At 60.8% G+C, this 23,252-nt stretch overlaps 1 protein-coding gene across 9 annotated transcripts in view; it reads right to left on the reverse strand.

Annotated features, from left to right (window-relative positions):
* TNS1 (tensin 1) overlaps window positions 1–23,252 on the reverse strand; it is a 66,257-nt gene that overhangs the window by 39,015 nt on the left and 3,990 nt on the right. For 2 of the 9 annotated variants that reach the window (XM_040069404.2, XM_040069400.2), the window contains exons 3-12: window positions 22,285–22,322; window positions 7,285–7,323; window positions 5,146–5,187; window positions 2,349–2,398; window positions 1,874–2,045; window positions 1,466–1,516; window positions 839–961; window positions 480–544; window positions 280–363; window positions 48–160 (exon numbers count right to left, since the gene is read on the reverse strand). In XM_040069404.2, coding sequence (XP_039925338.1) covers window positions 48–160; window positions 280–363; window positions 480–544; window positions 839–961; window positions 1,466–1,516; window positions 1,874–2,045; window positions 2,349–2,398; window positions 5,146–5,187; window positions 7,285–7,323; window positions 22,285–22,322 — 777 coding nt within the window. Of the gene's footprint in view, window positions 1–47; window positions 161–279; window positions 364–479; window positions 545–838; window positions 962–1,465; window positions 1,517–1,873; window positions 2,046–2,348; window positions 2,399–3,985; window positions 4,044–5,145; window positions 5,188–7,284; window positions 7,324–9,668; window positions 9,687–9,972; window positions 10,030–15,044; window positions 15,414–16,093; window positions 16,127–22,284; window positions 22,323–23,252 lie in introns of those variants that run through there. The other 7 variants (XM_040069401.2, XM_040069407.2, XM_040069405.2 and 4 more) reach the window with 7 other exon arrangements.

Consider the following 23,252-nt stretch of genomic DNA (forward strand, 5'->3'; position numbering starts at 1 on the left):
GGTGGTGCAGGAAGAAGCAAGCTGGGGAAGCAGCTGGGGGAACCTACCGCCTTTCGACTCAAAGTTGGGGATGCCGTGCATGATGACGTGGTGGAGGAAGAGGGGCTTGTTGTTCATCTTGATGCTGCCAGAGAGGAGCCCACTGAAGTAATGGATGTACCTGGAGGGCAGATGGGCAGCTCAGGGGGCAGAACCCACAGAGGAACATCCACCTTGGAACCCTGCATCCAACTACCCCGTGGGGAAAAATCCAGCCTGCAAAGGTATGCCAGGACCCACCTCTTCTGGGATGGCTGTCCCACCGGCACCACCTTGTCCTCATAGAAGCGCTTCATGGCAAACCTGTCCAGAGCCTGGTCAGCACTGTGGGGATCAGAGGACAGATGAGGTTGAAGTATTGGCACCAGCACCCCACCACCACTGGGACGGAGATCACCAGTGGGCCCCAGGACCACCCCAGGACGTCATGTCTCTCTCACCTGGCTGAGATGTTGCTGTAGTGCATGTAGGCAGCCACTACCACCCCCAGCCGGCCACGGTTCCCCTGCAGGCACACAGCAGAAGGGGTGTCATGGGGGCAGCGGGGCCTGTGAGCACCCAGGCACAGACATCCCACAGAGGCACACACTGATCCCTATAAGCATACACCAGCCCACGGCTGCCCCAGCCCTTATTAGACACACACCAATCTACACACATGTGCTGACACCTACCCACACCCCAAAGCACAGTTCTCTCCACCACATTCTCTGCATCCCTCACCCCCTGAGGCTGCTCAGCCTGATCCCTGCAGCCCCACAGACCCCATCACCGTGCCCCAGTGACAGGTCCTGCCCACCTTGTTGTGCAGCACCACCACATTGTGTGCCGCTGCGTTGAGCCACGTGTCCATGGCTTTGCAAATGCTGCAGATCTTCTCCAGTGCAGGGGTGTGCATGTCAGGCCATCCAAAATCCAGCACCTGAACAGGGGAACAAACAGCCTGGGGTCACAGGCACTCCCGTGCGGAGTTCCCAGCCTGCCAGTAGGCAATGCCCCGGGCAAGTATGAAGGGCATTTCTGTGTTGCTCTGACACTCAACCTCCCAACCCTGCGCCCCACTGCCCAGATCCCCAGCCTGGGGAGGCCACCATGGTCCCAGATCTCAGGCCCCTCACCCCAGGTTACGTGGCTCTGTTTCTGAGGACTCCCCTGTTATCAGAGGGATGAGGACAAAGCCTTAGGGAGGCTCCCAGGAGATTCCAAACAGCCAGTTTTGGGCTGAGAATGGGGGGCTGGGAGCGCAATGGGAGTTAAGCTGGAATACCATAAACACAGTATGAAGTCTAAGTGCTTTTCTCAGGGCCTTTTCCAGCTGGACAGAATAGAAGAGGTGGCTGTTTCTCCCCTAGACATCTTGTAGCAGTGAGCTGGTCCTGCCCTGAGGCCCCTGAGATCCCTGCTGCTTCTCACAGCTGTGACCCACCTTGGGGTGAAGTTTGTTGACATCACGTCTCCGCTCAGAGAGGTTGAAAAGCTTTAGGGAAGATGAAAAACAGAGTGAGAGGACATCTTTCTCCCTTGCTGCAGCCTCACCTCTTTCTCACCCCAAAGCCTTCCAAAATCCTGCTATGAGAGGCTTCCCCAGACACATTATCCCGAGTAACAACTTGCCACAGGGCAGTACAACAAACAAAAACTCCCAGGGCATCTGAAAGGGACTGGTAATCTTCAAGGAAGAAAACATCTATCCAGCATAGTGCAAAGACCCTCCCTTAACAGAGCCAAGATGAAGACAAGGATGCAATATCCATCCCCTGCAAGCACCCATCCCCAGCAGCTGAGCACCCCAGCCTCTCCACCAGCCTGACAGGGACCTGGCTGTGCCCCTCACCACATAGTTGTTCCCATGCTTGGACTTGAGCATGTGGGCCACTTCGCGGAGGTTGCTGGAGTAACTCTGCTCCTCGGCCGCGCTGGGGTAGGAGACAGCGATGATCCGCTCCGTGATGTACACCAGGTCCAGGTCACAGCTGCTCTCCATGGCTGCAGTCAGGCTCACGCTCCTGGGCAAGGGAGGGGACCACTGTCAAGACACAGCACGGGGAGGGGACACGGGGACCGTTCCCCACCCTGCAAGACAGGCTGGGACACATGAGGACACAGCTGCCTGTGGCCTTTCCCCTGCTCCCAGTCCTCTTGGGGTGTCTTGGGGATCCAGGTTGGGGATGGTGGGTCATAACTCCCGTGTCTTCTTCACTGGAAGCATCTCCCACGTATAGCACCTCTGGAGAAGCAGGTGTTGGTGGGAGGGAGCTTCAGGCAGAGCAGAGATGGTCATGAGAAGGGGAAAGTGAGGGGAAAAGTACCTGGATGTTTTGCAGCGTGACTGCCCACTTCTGGGGGATTTTGTGGCATCCTAAAGAACCAGGGAGGAAAAGCAAGTTACTGCCATTACCCAGCCACAGCCAGCACAGAGATGTTGCTAGACCTGGATGTGATGGTGCTGCCAAACCCTCCCACCTCCACCACACTGCACTAAGCAACCTAACACCCCCAAAATATCGCTGTCTCCAAATCCCACCAAGCATCCCAGCGGCACAAGCAGCTTGACTCATCCCACACGCAAAACCCAACTCTCTCAACCCCAATGCTGCTGGGACCAGCTGTCATGGGCACTGTGGCGCCGCTGCCTTGCCAAAGGGCCTCAGAGGACCTTCTGGGAGGATGCTGAGCAGGTAGACACAGTCTCAGGCATGTCACAAGTCCCTCTTGTCTCCATCAGGCTGTGGACGCCCCTGTTGGGACGGAGCTGCTTTGGCCCTGCCCGAGCAGGGGCAGGTTCGCTGCCCAAGCGGCATCGAGGAGCCAGCCAGGCACGACAGTTTGCTTTGGCCCCAGCTTCACCGAGCCAAACGCCTGGAGGAAATGTTTGAGCTCTTGGAGCAGGAAACTTCTATTTATGCATGTTCTCCGGCCTCGAAAATTTCATCTGCAGCCGGCTTGCTCTGTGACTTTGTGACCTCAGCCGAAAAACAAAGCAGGGTTTCCAAAAAAAACCACTGAGGAAAAACACACTCGCACCTCATTAGCTTTAGTATCTCCAGCTAATAAGCAGGAGTCATTTAAATACTCATCTCACGCAGGCAACACGCCTGGAAGGATCAGAAATAAGAGATGCATCCTGCGGCTGCTTCCCAGGATGCCCCATTGGTCCCTGGAGCTGCAAGACTGCCGCTACTCTCCTCAGGGCTGCAGCATCCCACAGCTAGCACAGTAAAGGGAATGGGAGGAGGGGGAGAACGGCTTCCCTGACAGCCTTCACCTGCCACCTTCTGCCCACCCAGCACAGTCCCAGAGCTGCTCCCATGGACAGCCAGCGTCACCCTCCACCAGCCTCGCATGCCCCTCTCAAGGTCAGGTTGCCCTGCAGAGCCGAGCCGGGCTCAGCAACCCTGGGGCCTGGGGACAATGTCGCCGCCCCCAGCCAAAGCCATTCCAGAAGGCAGCAGCTTTGTCTCTGTGCCCAGAGGTGCTTGAACAGTAGTGACAATTCCCCCTCCAGTTTTTTTCCTCAGGGTGTCCCAAATTGCCTGCTCACCTCAGAAACCCTCCAGCAATGCTGAGGGCAATTAAGGAGTTAAAATGCAACAAAAAGAGAGGCAAAACCTTCCCTGGGAGAGTCATGGTGCGTGGAACAAGCCTGAACCTGAATATGGGCTCGTCCCTGCATCACCCACCAGTGATCAGGACGGGATCCCTACCATGGCTTGTTCAGTGCCCCAAATGCTCATAATGGGGTCCCATACCCACACCCACCAGCCAGGAGAGCCCCATCAGTCTGTGTCACCCCATCTAGCTGCAGCAGCTTCCCAAAACCACAGCCCTTCCCAACAGAGAGCTGACATGGGGAAACCAGGAATCACCCCCAGCTCCCACATGGGTGAACTGAGGCACAGGACGGCAAGCAAGGTGGGGACACCAGAGCCCCTCTCCCTCCCCATACCTGGATAGCAGTGAGCCCCTTGCTAATCCATTTCCACGCCATGGCGGGTCCACTCCTGGCACCCTCCAGAGCCGGGGGAGCGGGTGCCCACAGCCAGGGCCCTCCAGCGTCCCCTGCCCCGGCGAGAGCCCCTGAGCTCTGCCCCGCTCCCCGGGTTCTGCCCTGCTCCCCCCTTCCCAACCGCAGCCGCGCTGCGTCTCTGCAGCCAGCCCTGCACGAGGAAGAGTCAGCCTGCAATCAGCTGATAGGAGCAAGCACTCCTGTTATTAAACACTCCTGCCCGCTGCTGGGCTGCCAGACCTTGCAAACGTCCCCTATGGAGAGAGACTCCAGCCAAGCCAGTATAACCCAGTCCAGCCCAGCACAGGACGGGCTGGTCCCAGTTACGTTGGGTTGAAGATCCCTCTGCCAACAACATCAAGAATATGCCTTCCAGTCCCAAGCTAGCTTGGTATGACCCCAAGCTCCTGGCAGCATTCAAAACCTGAAAGTCCCTTCTGCTTGGAAAGGGTGAAGAAAGGCACAAGAAAGGCTTCAGAAATACCAAGAAACTTCCATGAAAGACAGCGAAGCCAGCAAAGGAGGCTTCTGACAGGATTTTTCTGAGGATGCCCTTTCCCAGGGTTGGAAACATGTCCTGGACAACCAAAGGGATTATGCAAAGCCAGATCTCAGGTGAGGAAGGCTTTCATCCTCTTCCTCATGGGAACCATCATGTCTCCATCCCTTGGGTCCCAGCCCACAGAGAGGCCAGCAAGCTGGCTGCAGGCGGGGGGAAGCTGTCCGCGTTGACTTTGGCAGTGCATTTGTCTACACTGTCTTAGCAATTTCATGTCCACAGATTAAGTAACAGATCCCCAGCTCCAAGACAGGAAAGCCAGCTTTGCAGCAAAAGCCTCAGCCCCCAGTATGCGGGGTTCCACCACCGACTCTGCCACCAGCCCTGGGTATCTTGCTTGGCCTTTGGCATGGCCATCATCACCTTGGCTGGCAAGGGGAGAGGACTTCAGGGTCCCAGGTATGTTGGGAAACTACAGGAGCATTCCAGGCTGAGGGATTTTGGCTGCAGGGAGTGCTTGCAGCAGCAACAGGACAGGTATGAGCGACCCCCCAAGGAGGTCTTGAGGCAGTGATCAGCCTCCGTGGCTTATTGCACTTACCAGAACTTCTACCTGCTTGGTGATGCTCTCCCCTGGGGATGGCTGCAGACAGGAGCAAAGAGAGGGTGAGAAAAAGGCAAGCGAGAGAGGAGAGATTGAGAGAGGGACACACACACACACGCACACAGAGTGGGGACAGGGTCAAAAGTTCCCCCTGGATATTTCTGGTGCTTCCTAGGAAATGCATCACGGTTCCATTCCCTTCCCTGCCTGCCAACATGTCCGCTCTTCCTAAAGATTGGGAATCCCCCAAAACCCAAGTGCAGAGCTGGGATACTCAGGTACCAAGGATGCTGCCATGCTGCCTCTCAGCCACCACCGCTGGCACTGGACCAATGGGAAGCATTTGGCTGAACCCTGAGCCTATTCCATGATGGGCACCTGGTGTCCCCCACAGATCTGGGATTCCAGATGGATCCTCCATGGTCAGGCCCTATAGCTGGGAAGAAAACAACAGGGCAGACCCAGTGCAGTCCCACACCCAGCCTGGCAATTGGCCACCAGCAGGACCAGCTCCCCGAGATAAGCCTGATCCCACAGGGCCAGTGAAGTACCTCAGTGGGAGCAGAGTCAGGGTTTGAGATGCTCAAAACAGGCAGAAATTTGGTGACATGCCACTGCAGAGAACTCTGAAAGGAGGCTGGGGACAGGAATTAACTTCCTAGGGTGGGGAAAAGTGTCTGGACTCCAAATATAGGAAGCAGGAGACAGACATCTCCGTCTGGGAATGGTGGTTGTGGTGCCTGGGGGTGGCACAGCAAAAGGACCAGATGGGAGTCTTGAGACCAAGAAGATGGAGGTCACCCCCAAAACCAGGCTGCTCTACTCAGGGCCAGAGCAGACATTTCCATCCACGAGGCAGAGCAAACCCTTTCAATTTCCTCCCAAAGCCACAGTAACGGCCCCAGCTCAAAGCCAACACATTTTTGCTGTCGATAAGTGCCCAAGGAGGCTGGCAGGGGCAGGGGGTGCAGGCAGAGATTAAACTCGGGGCAGATAACCACCATGGGGCCCCAGGGCAGGCAGCATGTTCCACTCGTACCCCACGCCCTCGCTCACCTGGGCTCTTGCGCTGCCCTCGTGACCTTGCAGGTGATCATCCCCTACACTCACTTTCCATGTGAGCCCCCCGCCCAGCTATGGGCTGCCCAGCCCAGGGCCCCGCATGAGGCACGGGCATTGCGGCACTGCCAGGCTGCTGAGCCTGAGCTGAAACCCTGCCAGGGCCTCCTCTCCCCGGCGCCTGCCCCAGCAAGCCTTGGCACACGTCTGGAGCAAAAAGGAAGGGCTGCCGCACCGGCCCCAGGCTATGCCAGTCTCTCTGCTGCCACGTGCCTGCTCTGCCTACTGCCACGGGCATCACCGGGCTGGGGATGGGGCATGGGAGCTGCTCTGCTGGCAAGATGCTGCCTGGTAGGGTAGGCACCATCGTGTCATGCTTCCCAAATCTCTTGCTGGGCATGGCCCTGCTCCAGGTGACACCCCAGAGCCCAGCCACGGCCTGGAGCAGTGTGGCAAAGGACTGTGGCTGTCTGCCCAGCAGCCCCACACCCGCACTTCCCAGGACAGGGTGAACGGAGATGATGCATCCAGCTGTTCTCCTGGTGTCCAGAGAGGACAGGGTGGGAACGGCCTGCATCGCCCTGGCCCCAGCAGATTATTAAAGGCCCCCAGGACAGACAATAGTAGAGGGTGACAATAACAGGAGCTGCAAATGCACGGCCTTGGGCGCCCCGAGCCAAAGGCACATCTGGTACAGCCATCTCCGGGTATGCAAGAAACCGCCCCAGCTCTGGCCAGGGACACCCTGAGCTCTGCATGGTCACGTCCTATCTGCCTCCCAGCAATCCTGCAAGCCTCTCTTCCCTAAAAGCTCCAGCTCCAGGAGTCCCATGATGGCTGGGCTGCTCCAGCTTGTGCTGCTCAGCTGTGGGATGCCCTTCAGCCTGCAATGATGGGGCGCACAGCACCAAAATGGGAGTGCCCTTACCCCCAGCTCAGGACCCCTGTGATTTTGAGAGTGGAAGATTCACGTCCTGAAGCCTGGGGACAGAGAAAGCCCTGTACCCAGAGCGGGATGCTCTAGCATCCCCAGAGCCCTGGTTGTCACCCATGGCTCACAGTGGAGGTGTCACTCACCAGCTCATAGTTGACAGTCGGGGAGCAGGGGGTCACAGCCTGCAAGGAAGCAGAAGAGAGACAGAATTAGTCACTGAACACCCCTGTCCAACACAGGGCACGGGAAAAGGCTGGAATGCAGTATTCACCCACCCCACAGGGAAAACAGCACCCACCCAACAGGGTGACAGGGGCATCCACGGCCTTGCCAGCCCAGGCAGGAGCGCAGACAGCACCCCAAAGTCAAGGCTGACTTCCTGGGAGTGGAAGTGGGTTCAGGGCCCTGGCAGCTGTGCCATTCGTCCTTGGCCAGGGAGGCAGGAGAGCCCCAGCCCGGGTGGGCACGGCGAGCACAGCACGGTGCAGTGCAGGGCGGGTGCCTGATGCCAAGAGCAGCTAACTCCTGGAACAAACCCCAGCCCAGCCTCGTGAGCTCCAGCAGCCGCCAGCTGAACAGCCCGGCTATTGTTACCTTAATTACCAGCGGCAATTACTGACAATTAACCTTGGGTTTTGCGTGCACCCCAGTCCGTCGGGAAGCAGCAGCATGCCAGGGTGGGAGAGGCAGCGCCTCGTTGGTGCTGGGGCAGCGGGCACAGGCACTCCAGCTCTGTGTTGGCCCAGTGATGCCAGCAGTAGTAGGAGGGTGTGATTCAGGGCACTTTGTCCTCTACAGATCCCAGCAGGAGCAGTGACCCGCAGTAGGCCATCCCCTGCCCCATCCCAGGATGGAGCCAAGATGGCAAACACCACTCAGGAGCTGGTCTCCTACCATGGCAGCATGGGGATCCATGCACCCCACTCTGCCTCTCCTGCCCCAGGCCATAAGAAGAAGGATTTGCCCAAGCACCCTACTAGGAGCACCCAAATCCCATCCCATCCTGGTCCCCTGAGCACGATGCCCAGCGCCTGCTCCCCACCCCGGCTGCCAGCCTGTTCCCATCCCGTCTCACTGTTTTCTTCAGGGGTTCCTCCTCCTCCCGCTCCCTTCCCCTGCGCATTATTATTATGATTTTATTCTAATGCAGAAACGCTTCCATAAAAGGCCCTTTTCCCTGCCCCGCGGCGCTGGCCCCGCGCCAGCCTCCCTGGAATGTTCTCCGGCAGCGAGCTGCTGCTGCTGCTGCGGACGGAGCTGACGAGGGCTGTGCCGAACCCTGCACCATGCCCTGCACACCGCCGCGCTCCTCCCCTGGGGATGCTCAACAAGCGCCCCTGACACCCGCCCAGCACCAGCCACAGGGCCAGAGGTGGGGGGAAACATGCAGCTCCCCCACAATGGGACACACTGGTCCCACAGCCAGGTAGGATCCATGCCCAGTCCTTCTCTGCTGCCGGCATGAGGAAGCTTGCAGGCTACAAATGCACCTCTGGCTGGAAAAGGGAAAAAACTGGGGTGCCTGTGGTTGTATTTCCCCGCTTTTAAGGATTCTCTGACATCTAATACGGGCTTGTGCTCACCCGGGATCACTCTTCCCATCCACAGGAGACAGCAGCTCAGGCTGCATGGCACTCTCGCATCCCAGAAAGGCAGTTTTACAAGGGCTGCAGGAATGTAAAGCTGTTTCCCTCTCTCAAGTTTGGCTCAAACATGCCCCCAGTTCAAGCAGAAGAAGGAAGACCCTGCCCCAGACAACGGATCTCACCCTAGGGCAGTCCAGTTGCTGGACCTAGAGATGCAGGAGCACCCTCCTCCCCCACGGGACCAGTGAGACTATCACTCCATGCAGGACTGCAGCCACACCAGAACAGCCGCCGCCTCTGTCCTCAGGGCTTCCCGCATCCCTCGGCGCGGGGAGGGGTGGGAAAGGCAGGGGGACACCCACACCCCTGGTCCAGGCTTCGCTTCGCCGTGGCAGACACAGCGGCCTTTCTTCTCCCCCTCACCGGTGTTTGCATTCCTGCCGGCTGGCCCCCGCCGCCGACCCCGCCGCCCGGCAGCCCTGCCCAGGAATGCGAGGAACGAGGCGCAGCAGGGCTGCCGCCCACCCCGCCAGCCCCCCATGGACCCCCACCCGCCCACTCGGCCCCCCAGGTCGTAGCCCCATCCCTCCCAGCAGCCGCATCCCACGAGCTGCTGCCTTGAGAGCCAAGTTTTGCCAAGCAGAAAAATCAGTTTCGCAGCAAACGAGGCCCCGTGGCCACGAGCGATAGCAGTCTCTGATGTCTCATAAAGGGTCGGGCACACCCTGCAGCCTTCCGCTGGAAAGCGATGATGGGCTCCCTCGCTCATCACCAGCTGTCACTATACCTAGAGAAACTCGATACCCTTGACATGTCCAAGCCCAGAAACAAACACCTGGCTGCCAAACCCCTGAGAGTCCCCAGCCACACCGCCATAGTGCAGAGTAACTCATGAGATCCCTCTTCCACCTAACCCCTCCAGCTGCAGCTCAGGGACTGACCTCTGCACCACAGATCCCGACAGGACTTCAGCACCATTTCACAAGAACTGAGCGAGGCTGGAGGAATGCAGACGTCCACCTCCTATCCAGGGATGAGACACCTCAGAGCCCTCTCCATGCTGCAACCACTGCTCACACCTCCCTCCCTCAGCGCCTCCTTCCTCTCCCTCCTCCTCCCTCAGTAAAACAACCCTTGCACCCATGGAAGTGCCCAGGGCCGCTGCCAGGTCCTGCTCCAGCGGAGCATCCCCGCGGGTTGTAGCCCCAACCTGCAAGATGCCAGCAGGGCTGGGGGAAAACAAACCTCCATGGAGGGCCCTGCGATTCAGGATCGGGCTGGATCAGTGCGGTACTGGGCACACCGGGGTCTCCCCGGCTGGGCTGCTGGAGCCAGGAGAGCACTGGCCCACAGCCCACAGCGTGGCCCGTCCGGCCGCCGGTGGGTGATCCAGGCCCATCTCTGACGCATATCCCTTCCTTTGGGTGGCGGTTTTTGTTTTTCCCTTCCCCAGGAGCTCCGATAAACATTCCGGAGCCGGACAGTATCCGGGCTGGTGCTGACCCTTACAATGCCAGGAGCAGATGCAGCACCAGCCACCCCGGCCCTCACGCAGACCCCCGCACACCAGGGATGCTTCCCACGGCCAGGCACTGAGACGCTGGCAAGCCGGCCAGCTGGTGTGGTTGGAGCTGGAGACACGCTGTCAAAAGGGACACTGACACCCCAGACCCTCCCAAAGCAAGCCAGCTTCACGGCTCCCCTATTCAGAAAGAATGTGGATCCCAAGAGAGGGAATCAAGGCTCTCCTCCCTCCAGCCCTGGAAGTGGTTCCCCTGCCCAAGCCACCCTGTGGTCTGGAAATGTAGTTGTCGAAGAGGATTGAGACTCAGCAGCCACATTGGTGTCCCACAGGACAATGCTTGGGCAGCATAAATGCCAGCTCAGCCCATGTGATCCCACCTCATGGGGTCCCACATCACCCCATGAGGGACCACTTCCCTGCAAGCAAGTTCATCTCAGCTTTGTGCCACCTACATCCCAGCTGGGCTGCGAATCACTTCCGCACACACCTTACAACTCTCTGCACACCCCGAGACCCTGCCTCAAGCAAAGGGGATCCCAGGGACAGCCACAGGCCACAGCAACTTCCCCAGCCATTCCCAGAGCCTTTCCCCTACTCAGCAGTCCCTCCAACCCAGCCACAGCCACCAAGCCCTTCCAAGCCCTCTCTTAGCCACAGTGTGGGGTGAGGTGTGAGCTGCCATCGGGCACCTCACAGCAGAAGACACTTTTAGGGGACAGGGTGGCACCACTAAACTGGGGATGTTGGGGAAAGTTTTTCCCTCACCAGCACCCCTACCCCCCATTCCAGCTGCAGCATCCTTCTCCCCTACAATGCCTAAGGGACTATGGTGTCTGTGCCCCAGTCACCTCCCTGCCCAGCACAGGGATCAGGTACCCTCTGCCCACGCCACGTGCTGGCTGCTCCTGCCCTCACATTTTTTGCAGCTCTGGCAAAACTCCTGTTTATGCAACATGTCCCCGGCGGGAGGACGGCATGTTTCCATGCACACCCGCTCCCCCCCCCACTCCAGCTCCGCCCTGCCCAGCACAGTCCCGGTGTGTGAAGCACAGGGCAGCCACACAGAACCCCAGACCTCCAGCATGGGGGTCGCTGGGAGGGGGCAGCACCCCGTGCACCGCACAGCCCCTCTCTGCCCCCACCAGCGTCCAGGGGTGCTACTTTTGGGATTTCTTCCACCGGGTGGGGGGAACTGGCAGATGTGCCGAAGGGCAGGGGAGCGGCTTGGCCAGCAGCTCGGGGTGAGTCACACTGGGCTGATGCTGGGGCACGGAGGTCTCACCGCTCCCAGGCTTCCCTCCAAGCATCCCCAGCCCGCCCTGCAGCTGGGTCAGGGACTGTCCCTGTGCCATCCCCTCCGTGCCTGGATGCCTCAACAGCACCCTTGCCAGGGCAGAAGCTGTCAAGTCTACCCCACCCCTGCATTGCCCAAGAGATGCTGGGGGCACCAAGGAGAGTACCACCGGGCAAAGAGCTGCTCAGGGATGTCCCCCAAGCTGGGACAAACTCTGTCTCCTCCGTTTCTCCCCTGGTATGTTGACGAGGAGCCGCCCTGTGGCCCATCCCCGCCAGGAAGGCGGCAGCAGGACCAGGACAGAGGTTACCCAGTACACACAGCCCTGCAAATCAGGGATGAAATGCCACAGGGGACACCAGCCATTCCATCCCACAGTGGCCGTGGGGGCCACCACCTGCACCCAAAGACACCCTGGGACACACAACACCCTGGGAGGGTGATAGACCCCAGCAGCCCATGGCTGGCCTGGCCAGCAGCCCTGGCACAGGGATATGGAACAGGACAGAAAAAACAACGTACAGAGAAGCTTCAAGGGGTTGCAATGGAGGCAGCTGCACCAAAATAGCCCTGGTTTCAACCCAAATAAGGGCAGGTCCCGGCTCCGGGGCGGTTTGAGCAATCGGCCTCAGTGCTGCCAAGTGCAGATGAGGAGAAGGGAGAGAAGGTAGCATCCTTGACCCTGTTTGGGGGGAGAAGAGTGTTTTTGGGGGTCAGGAGGGGGACAGAGATGCCTCCACATGACCAGGACAGGAACTGTCCCTACTTTGCTTGCAGGCGCTGGCTCGGCACGGGGCCGGCCACAGGCAGGGATATGCCGTGCTCCAGTGCCTAAAAAGGCAACATCTGGAGGCAGCAGGTCTGGATCCAGCCCCACGGGCCAGCATGCGCCTGCCTGGCTCTGGCCCCACAGCCCCGGCCCTGCCCTGCTCTGCCCTGCCACCAGCACCAGATACGTGTGCTGCCACCCCATCGGGGGACACCCCTCAGCCCAGCCCCATGGGCACCCCACAGCCAGCCTAAGGGAGAGCATGGGGTCACTGCCCCCTCTGCACCAGCTTTCCCCAAGAAAAAGTACCAGGATCCACCCCACCCCCTCACCAACTCCCCAGAGCAAAACCAGACACCAGGATTGGCCAGGGAGCAGCTTCTGCACCAGGGATAGGCCAGGAATAGAGTCACACCAGGACTGGCTGGGACAGACTGCTGCAGGGGGTTCCACCAGGACTGGTCCATGAACAGGTTCTTACACTGGATTGATCAATGTGTGGATTCTGACATGAGATTGGGCAGCAACTGGATTCTCATCTGGGGTTGGTCTGCGCACGGATTCTCACCTGAGATTAGCAAATGTGTGGATTGTCACACAGGATTGGCCAGCACATGGATTCTTACATGGGATTAATCATCCACAGACTGTCCCAGAGGACTGGTCAAGCCATGGACTCTGACAGGTGATTGGCCAGAGCACTGACTCTCATGCAGGATTGGTCAGAGCAGAGATTCCCACGCAGGATCGGCCAGCGCACGGATTCTCACGTGGGACTGATCAACAAATGGATTCTGACCTGGGACTGCCTGGAGCACAGGCACTCCTGTGGGAATGGTCAGCACCCCAGCCTGTCAGCAGGCTGTGCCCCACCCTGAGCCCAGTGCGGGATCCTTGACACAGATCCACTCTGGTGGAGCATCAGGCAAACTCCTTCCTGTGCACTCAGAGCCCGCTGCATGCTTTCGGCTGCCTCCCATCATCAGGGACATTTGATGTGTCTGGGACGCACCTCGAGCAGTGGTTAAGGTGCCAAAATAAGCCCTGGCTGCTCTGAGGGGTCTTAGTGCCCCAGTACTGAGCCCAGGGGCTCTACTTGTGAGGGAAAGGCCTGAGGCAGATGGAGACTGGAGTCCGTGCTGTGTCCTAAGCCTACAGCAGAACAGAACTGAGAACACTACAGTGAAACTGAAATGCTGAGCAGCACCTCCAAAACTGGTGTCCCCCCAACATGTAGTTTTGAGAAGGTGAGGGAATAGGAGGAAGAGATGGAGACAAAGAAAGATACACCCCCATACCCAGGAGCTGTGCTATGGGGCTCGTCTTCACTCTTGTGTCCCAAAACCCAACAGGGAAGCTTCAATGCTGATCAGGGTCTGCTGGCACTGTGACCAGATACCCTGGAGATGGGTTGCACAAGGCCAGGGACCAGACAGTGGCAAAGCAAGAAGTAGGGTGGCCAAGGGCAGGAGCAAATGGAGCCCCCCAACTCGGGACCCCAGAAGGACCCACATGGGGGAGCACAGGTCCAAGGCCCAGCACCCTGCCCAGGGCTAGCAGGATCACTAAGAAGAGGCTTCGTTAGAGCTAGAGGTTTGTTTCCTACCGATACACTTTCTGTGGGGGTGGCTCCAGACTCTGGACAGGACACACTTTGTCTTACCAGGGCCATCACGTGTAGGGACAAGAGGTGCCTGCTTGGTTGCCCCCCAGAATGCCCAGACTCAAGTGCCATGAGCAGCCCAGGAGGCGCAGCCACTGTCACCCCACTGTCCCTGCCAGCTGTCGCCCAGCACACGCACTGAGGTCACCGGTCCCGCACCAGGACTGACGCCAGCGCCGAGCGGGCTCAGGCGCCCGGGAACCGAGCACTTCTCTTTTTTTCCATGTTTTCCCCTCAAACCCAAGCGGGCCGATGCCTCCCTCACTCGGTCGTTTCCTCTCCCAGAAGCACAACCCAAAAACATCTGCGCTGGGACCTGCCCTGACGGAGTTAACCCTCTGCGGGCCCGGCGGCGCCGAGGGGCCGGGGATCCCTGCCGGGGGGGCGGCGGGGGGGGGCTGGCACCCGCCGGGGCTGCCTCGCCACTCATTAACCCGGAGTTTAACCATTGACGGTCCCGCCGCGGAGGAGGGTTAACCCGCGGGCTGCCAGGGTGTCCCGGCCGAGGGGCACCCCCTCACCGTGTCCCCCCGCGGGGGTGACAGGCGCCCGGCATCGCCCCCCCGGCTGCGGGGCGGGAGCGGGGTGCCGGGGGCGGACCCCGCTTTCCCGCGCAGTCCTCGCTCCACGGGGACGTGTCCCTGCGCGCTTCGGAGAGGGGGGGGACGCAAAGCCCAGCGCCTGTGCGTCCCCCTCCGGGACACCCTGAGAGTCACCGGCCCTGGCCAGGCGGGGAGAGGGGCACGGGGGGCACGGCCCCCAGAGCCGCTCACAGGTCCCTGCCGGCAGCAAACCGGCCCTCACCCCCCGCCCAGGTTCTCCTCCCTGCGAGCACCGCATCGCCCTCTTCAAGCCCCCCCGCACCCCGAGACCCCTTCTGGTGACAGACAGCTGCGGACCACCCCCCCCCCGACACGGAGGGGCAGCACCCCCCCCTCCACGCACCACCCCATCACCGCTCGGATATCACGCATGGCCCCCGCCCCCTGGAGAGATGACACCCCTTCCAACACCCCCCGGTCCCGGGGGGCCTGAGAACCCCCGTGCCCCCACCGCCCGCCCGTACCTGGTTCATGACGCTCCCGAAATCCATCCGGGGTCTCGCCTGCCTACATCCGAGAGGGACGGCACCGCAGCCTCACCTGGCCCCGGGGGCGCGGGGGGCGGCCGGAGGGGCCGCGGGGGGCAGGCGGGAGCCCGGCGTCGCCCGGGCGGGCAGGCGTGAAGGCAGACTGCAGGCAGAGCCCCCCTCCCTCCCCGGGCCAAGCCTCGAGAAGGAAGGAAGGAAGGAGGGAGGGAGGAGGGAGGGGAGGGAAGGAGGGGGAGAGCCGAAGGGTTTCGCTCCCCAGAAGCGGGACCCCGGCGATGGAGGGGCGCGGGGAGGTCCCGCCGGCTCCCCGCTCCCCTCCGCACCCCCGGGGCGGCCGGGGGCTGGGGAGCCCGGGGGCGCCGGCCCCGGCCCTGGGGAGGAATGGGGTCCCGGTCGACTTTTTCCACCGCTCCCCTCCCTTCCCTCGCTTCTTCTCCCTCTTTCTTCTCCTCTTCCCTCTCCCCAGCTGCACGGCGCGCTCCAAGTCCGGCCCCGCTCCGCTCCCCTCGCCTCCCCCAAAAACGCCCTTAAAGGCAACCGGGAGCCTGACTCGAGCAGCTGGCCCTGGGGTAGGGGTGCCGGCAGGTGGGCAGACACCCCCCCCCCCAAAAAAAAAAAAAAATTACCCCCACACACCTCCGCCACCTCCCCGTTCAAAGCTCCTGGCCCCCGGTGCCGAGGGGCCGCGGCGGGCGGCGGGGTGCAGCGGGGTCGGGGCCTTATCGCCCCGCGTGACGCCACCGGCGTCCCTGTGCCCTTGGCGGGGGGGTGGCAGGGACCGGAGTGTGGGGCCCTGCTTGGGGCCTGCCTGGCACCCCCTGGCACGACCTGGTGCCCCCGTGCCATATGCGGGACCAAGTGCCCGGCTAATGGTCCTTGGGTGTCCCCACACCCCCAGCGTTGGGGAGGATGTGAAGATTTATCGGCCCGCCTCTCAACTAAAAATCAAAGCCAAAATGCTGGAAAAGCCCCGTTTGTCCCTCAACACGTAAAGTCATGCCCTTCCCAGCTTGCCTGTCCCAAACCTGGAGTGTGCCCAGCATCCCCCTGGCCTTCCTCCTGTCTCCCTTCCTCCTCCTTCCTCCTCCTCCTCCTCAGGAGGCTGCATGTCGATGGATGGAGCCCTGGTGTCCTTTGCTGCCCCTGGGACAACCCAGCCCCAGCCCTGCTGTACCAGCAAGTGCTCAGTGCCAGGAGACCCCACAGCGAAGAGGGGAAGCCCACCAGCAGTGGCCCAGAGAGTGGTGAGCTGGCCAGGGAGGCGGCGAGCCAGGCACCCGGCCCAGTGCTGTTGACATTTTCTCACCCAACGCCTCCCCGTTCCTGTTTGCATTTCCGTCCTGAAGCTGTGGGCTCAGCCAAAAGGCTGGAACTGGCTCTGCTGGAGCGGTGCAGGACCCCAACACCCCTCCTAGCTTACCAGCCCTTCAAAAGTCACCAGGCAGGGGTCTGTGGTAAGGGCTTCTCTCATTGCCTATCTCCAAGTCGCCCTAAGGGACACCACCCCTGTGAGTACACTCCAGTTCAAGGAGATCTTTCCCAGTCCCTCCATGCCTCAGTTTCCCTCCATGCCACAGCAACCCAACACTGTCTTGGGTGGGAGCACCAAAAGGCACCCTTCCTGCTGCCAAGGACAAAGCACCAGAGCCAAACATCTCTGGAGGGCATCTCCTCATCCCCCTCCCAAGCAAGCACCAGCCAGCCCTTCTGCCCTCCCCAGCACCCAACAGCACAGGGTCAGAGCCCAACAGCCACCACTCTGGGACAAAATCCCATGGCCACGATCCATTGACACCCCTAAACAGGTCCCAGGCCAGGATTCTTTGACACCCCTAAACAAGTCCCACCATCAGCACAGCCCACAAAAACCAGGCATCCCAAAAAGATGGGAGCGCTGCAACAAGGATGGAGGGGCAATGAACAACCTGCACCAGCAGAGCACAGCATCGACCCCAGCCCAGCTCCAGCACAGACCCCTGCACAGGCCCCAGAGCCCAAACTCCTCAGGAGGAGGCCAGAGGATGGCTCCCAGGCCCTGGGAAACATCAGCGGAGGAAGAGCTGGGAGCAGATGGGAAAGTATCAGCAACCGAATGGGATGGAAATGAGTGGGTGAGCGAAGGGCACTGACAGCACGTCCCTGCCCTGGTCCCGGGGCAGTGACAGGAACTGTCCCCTGGGGACATGACGTGTCCCTTTCACAGGACACAGCCAGAGAAATCCTGACAACATCCTTGAACTACAGCTGCCAAAGTATCTCCCAGAGCCATAGGGTCAAAGTGCCAGTGGGAACAAGTCCAGCGGTCTGCAAAGTGGCTCCAATGACTCCCAATCCTGCAGACAAACCACCCCTCACATGAAAAAGCTCCTCTGTGACCCAAAACACTCTTGAGCATCACTACCCCAGATGTCATTGGAAGAAAGGAGACCTGGGGACCAGGCACCCAGGTGCAGTTCATCTCCAGAGATTAAAGCACACAGGAGATAAGCCCCAGTGCAGGGTCTATAGAACCCCTCTTAAGCCAGACCTTTCAGCTATTTTGGGATCACTCCCACCTCTTGGAGAGTCCTGTGAGTCCCCAGGGACCCAGCACCCTTCCCTGGGCAGGTCCCAGGAGGAGTGTCCTGGGGGATGCAACCTGGTCTGGGACAGGAGAAAATCAGCGGGAAATGAGGCAGGCCTGGACCCTGCTTCCCACCATGACAGGGCTCTAGGAAGAAGGATGCATCCCTGGCAGCTGCCAAGGAGGGAGGCTGGTGGTCCCCGCTGCCTCATCTGACACCTCTCAGGCCAGTCCTGGCCAGTGCTCACCAGGGCAGTGAGCACAGGCTCAGCATCCCCTCTCCCCTACCCATCCTCTCTGTGCAGCACCCCGAGGGTGCAGAGAAGGGCCCCAAGTCCTCCAAGCAGCTGAGCCAGCCCCCCACCGGAGCTGAGAGGCCGAATATTTGGGCAGTGACGTAAAGAAGGAGAAAAAGGAAAGAGGCGAGGGGAAAAAAAAAAAACAAACCAAAAAAAAACACCAACGAAAAACAAAAACCTCCAGGACCTGCTGCACAAATACGGCCTGGCACAGCACCGGGACAGGGCTGCACCCCACAGCACCCCATCCCTCCACCCTGGCTGAGCCCATACCAGGGTCAAGGACATATTCCTGCACTATTCCTTCCCTCCCCCGCCCCGCCCACCCTGTTGTGGAGACCAGGCGTGTTGCTAATTACCTGTGCCAAAGCACTGGGGGGTTGGCTTTGAGCGGGGACATCGGGGACAGGGACCTGATGGGCAGCTCCCGTGTGACCAGCACGTCATCCCCTCGACAGCACGGGGAGGAAGCAGAGCGGCTGGGGCAGGGAGCGGGGACCAGACAGCGACAAGTCTCCTAGCAAGAGCCCACCAAGCTGGGACATGGATGCCCCCTCCTCGCAGCTCCTGTTCCTGGCACAGCCACCGACAACCTGCAACGCACGGCCTGGCCATACCCCCCAATGCTGCCTGGACCCTGGCCATGGCACGGCTGGAGAGTGCTGATCACCAGGAGTCAGGCCTTCCCAGAAGCGTCCAATCACTCCTTGCCTCAGTTTCCCTTCCTATTTTCAACTTGCTTTACAAGCAGGGAATATCCCCAGCACCAGCTGAGGGGTGGCACATCCCCTCACCACCACCAGCACACCCTGCCATGAGTCCTACAGCCGTCCAAGGGGCCATCAATGCCGCGGGCACTGGGAGCGATTGCTCTGGCCGGGACATGCCTCGCTGCCCAGCCCTGGCCCTGCTCCAGCCCCTGGTTTAATGATGGACAAACCTGCCCCCCCGGAGCCCCATCCCAGGGGGCACTTGAAAAACAACCCAGGCCTGGCACGAGGCCAGCGGGGGATGGATGGCAGTGAACTGGGAGCACATGCATGTGACCGCCCACCTGTGTGCGAGCGTGCTCGCGCACACGGATGGATGTTCTTGCACACATGTGCATTTCTCTGCAGCTCATGCACTCATGCATGCGTCTGTCAGCACGCACGGTCACACACACACACACACGTGTTCACGTACACAGGCGTACACAGGCACACACAGACGTGGCCCAGCAGCCTGGCATGGCTCCAACACACACTCTCAGCTCCCCAGGAAGAGACGCCGGGGGGACAACCCCTAGACCCCTTGGCCTCATGCTGTGTGATGTGCCACAGTTTCCCCTCTTGGCACAGCCCCGCACCCCCACTCCCCCAGCACTGGTGGGCCCCTGTGTGGCAGGGGCGAGCAGGGCAGGCTGGAGCCTTGCCAGGCCCAGGGGCTGGCACAGGCGCCATTTCCCAGAACCAAGCACCAGCAATCACCAGCCGATTCAGCAGCCAAACACCACAGCGCTTCCTGTCCCCCAGCCAAACCATCCATCATGGGGCCAGCTCCCACTACGGGAAACAGCATAGTCCCCATCTTTTCTCAGCCTCTCCAACCAGCATCACGGCAAAATCCGGACACAGTCAGAGTGAAGGCATCCTGGGGGATGGGGACACTCCTAGGATATCCCTTGATTTGGTACATGACTGGATGGCCCCACTGCTCGGAGCACCCTCGGTCAGGAGAGCAGTGTCACCACCAGATCCTGGCTGTGCCACTGCCACCACATGCCACCCACGACACAGGCTCACCCACGCCTCAATGCAGGCACAGAAGTACTGCACCCCACACCATGTTCCCGGCCTCCCGCTGCCCCCGGGCAGTGCTCAGTGACTCAGTTTCCCCATTTTTCAAAGGAAGATACACCCCTAGCTTCGGGCAGGCAGTTTTAGTGCAGGGAAGGAGGGAGGGGGCAGGCTGTGTCACATACATACCAATGTCCATCCGTCCCGCTCGGAGAGAGGGCGGGAGGTTTGCTAAGCAAGGAAAAATCCCTGAGCAGAGGCGCAGGGCGCAAAAAGGGCCTTACATGGGCATGGGAACAGTGTTGTGCTTCCCAGCTGATGAGTGTGCAGCTGCCCTGGCCCCTCCACAGCCACCCACGGGCACCAAGCATCCCACCAGCATCAGTGCCAGCACAGGGCAGTGGGTTCCACCACTGTTCCCCCACTGTCTTTCAGGCAGGATGGAAACTTGAGGGATGCAGGTCACTGCCAGGGCAAAGGTCCTGCCCTCCCTGCTACAGCTCTGCCTGCTCACTGTCTTCTCATGCTCACCAACACCTCAAAAGCTCCCAGGTGTCCCCACATACACTCCAGTGCCCACCTCCCCTTACCCCCATCACACCCATGGCACCACCTGGCACCTCACACGGATTACCAGCAGCACAACTCTTTACACCCCACCCACACCCCCATCTCTCCTCCCTCCCCTATACCTGAGGTCCATTTGAGGTTTGTAAGTGGGGGCTTTCCCCCAGCTGGGCCAGGATGCAGCTGGCTGGGAGCTGGCCGTGCTAGGGGGCAGAACAAAGAGGTGGAGCCAGTTCCAGGGAGGTAAATATGGGGACCAAAGGGCAGACACTGCCAGTAGCATGGTGGGGTAGACTCCAGGGCCAGAAGACATCAGAGCCAGGGGACACCAGGACCTCAGAGCAAATCCAGGGAAGGAAGAGAAAGCATTGCAGGATGCAATTTGCACTTTGGGGGTGACTCCACCTTCCCTCTCCAAAGTATCCTGGAGGTGCAGGGGTTAAACACGAGGGACTTCAGGTATACAAGAGGCCATTTTTGCTCCATGCCAAGCCCCCTCCCCACATGCACTCTCCCCAGAGACCCTACAATAACAAGCTGGCGTGTGAGTCAGCTGGCCATTTGCCCGACCGGAGGAGCCCCTCCCTGGGCGCTGGCCCAAAGGAGCTCTGCGGAAGGCCCCTGGCCCTGGCCTCATGCGCGTTCCCCCCCAGCAGCAAACCCCTCGGCTAGCTGGCCCCACCGAGGGGGCTCCAGCTTCCAGCGAGCGTGGGAAGGGTGATGGAGGCTAATGAAATGCAGCCGGCTGCGAGAGTGAGCCACGGGCTGCCCCTGCGCAGTCTATCCAGCTGCTGGGAGCCTGGTATGAGCCCCCTCTTGGTGTACAACCCCCTGTCAGACACCAGGGAATCCCCACCGGGTTCACACCCAGACACACACACTTCCTGGCACTCCCTCCTGCCGGGAAGCCACTGGCAGACGATCCCTGCCACAGCCTGTCCCGGGGATACCCTCACCACCCCGCACACCCCTTCCAGCGCTCCCCACAGCACTCCAGCAAGGCCAAATTCTCTGGCCTCAGCCTTCCTGGCATCTTTGGCACAGGCTGCCCGGGGTGACTCAGGGTCCCGTGGTGGCCCAGAGTCGGCAGAGAGTCCTGGAGCTGGCACAGCTCCACTAAGCCTCCCAGCCACCTTCGCCCAGCCCGCTCAAGGCCCAGGGTACCCCGGGGCCCCCACTTCCCCCAAGAGCCCAGCTGGGGCTCAGTGCCACGGCTGCTGCCAGTGCCTGCCCTGCACCGCCACCCATACCGTGGCACCCTGCAAAGCACAACACATGCCCGGCCTCTGGCACAGCACCCCCCTTTCCTCTCCCTCTCTGCCCAGCTGGGCACAGGCAATGGGCACGGGAACAGGCATGTCCCAGCCTACGCTGTCTGCCTGGGGCATGCCAGCCTTTCCCGCCCAGGATGCCAGCCCCAGAGATAGCTGGCATGAATGCCTCCCCAGGGATTAAGAACACGAAGCCTCCCCTGCCCCGGCAGCGCAGTGATGGGCACCGTGCCCACCTCCAGCTCCTCGGAGAACATGGGTCGCTGTAGGGTCCCCCTCTGCCAGAGCAGCAGCTGCACAGACAGACACCACTGGGCATCCTCAGTTCCGCTGTCTCCTGCCAGCAAGATCCGCCCCCGGCTGGGCATCGGCAGAGGTGTTCAGCCTGCGTGCATGCGGCTGGCAGCGCTCGGCCGCGGCCCATGGCACCCACGTGCAGCAGCACTCACCCTGGCAAAGGGCACCCCGCTCCAGGCACTGCTGGTGTGCTCTGAGAAGGGCTGCACCCCAAAACCTAGCTTCGTACACAGACAGGCACATGCTGTCAGTGACCCGGCAGCAGGATGGCACTGTCAGCCTCACCCAGCGGTGACACCAGTGCCACGATGACCAGCTCAGAACCAGCAGCCCATTTGGGTGCCCATCCAGTGAGGTCAGCTGGTATAGACCATGGTATCCTCCCTCTGAGTCCGAGCACCCCCAGGCAGGGTTGGGGACACCTCAGGGCACTGGCCTTACCTTTGACTGGCATTTGGTGTGGCAGGAGAGCTTGCAGCCTGTGGGAGAGAGAGGGGAGAGAGGATTATTGGAGGCAGGAGGGGGAGCAGTGCCGGGGGGCAGTCTGCAGGCACCCTGCATGCAGGGCAGGAAGGGAGGGCACCCGACACTGCAAGGCACAGAGCACCTTGGCACTGGGCACTGGCTGCCGGGACGTGCACACACATGCAGGGACACCCACGCCCTGCACCGGTGGGCACACATTCCGGCTGGCACCAGCACGGCACAGCAGCAGGCACACTAAACGTGGCTCTGGGGCACACACGGTGCCAAGGTGCCAGTGAGTGTGCATGAGTGCGAGCCCCAGTGCCCAGGATGAATAGCGTGAAGGGAGATCATGCACAGACAGGGGCCTCTCATGGACACTGGCATGGCTGAGAGCACCACAGGGGTGCTGCCATTGCCTGTGGTCCCTCCCTCCTTTCCGTGCGCTGCTGTTGCACACCTTCACCCACGCCCCCATGGATGGCACGTGCTCACGGGCAGTGCAGGCGTGTTTGCCACTGCTGGGGACACACACTTCTACAGGACATCACTATGCTGCCTGGGTAGCCCTGCAAAGACACGTGTCCCATCCCCAGGGGACACAAGGGTCCCCACGCAGCATAGCCCAGGCCACGGCCGCACCTCAGTCCCTGTTCCCCTTGGGCCTGTTTCCTGCAGCACAGGAAGCCTCATTGTTCCCGTTTCCTCTGTCCGCCCCTCGCACGGGGCTCAGCAACACCACACACGTGCGAGGGCTCTCGGCCCTGCCTGTGACCCGCAGGGTGCCACGGGCAGCAAGCGCGGCTCGGGGGGTGAGCACCCTCACGTGCGCACAGACCCGCACCCGCGTGCACATATGTGGTGGCCGCTGCACACTCACTGCACGTGCATGAAGCTGACACACGGCCACGCACGTGTGCGACACCTCAGTGCCTCCACGGGTC

The sequence above is a fragment of the Hirundo rustica genome, chromosome 7 (assembly GCF_015227805.2).
Source record: "Hirundo rustica isolate bHirRus1 chromosome 7, bHirRus1.pri.v3, whole genome shotgun sequence".
Lineage (NCBI taxonomy): Eukaryota > Metazoa > Chordata > Aves > Passeriformes > Hirundinidae > Hirundo > Hirundo rustica.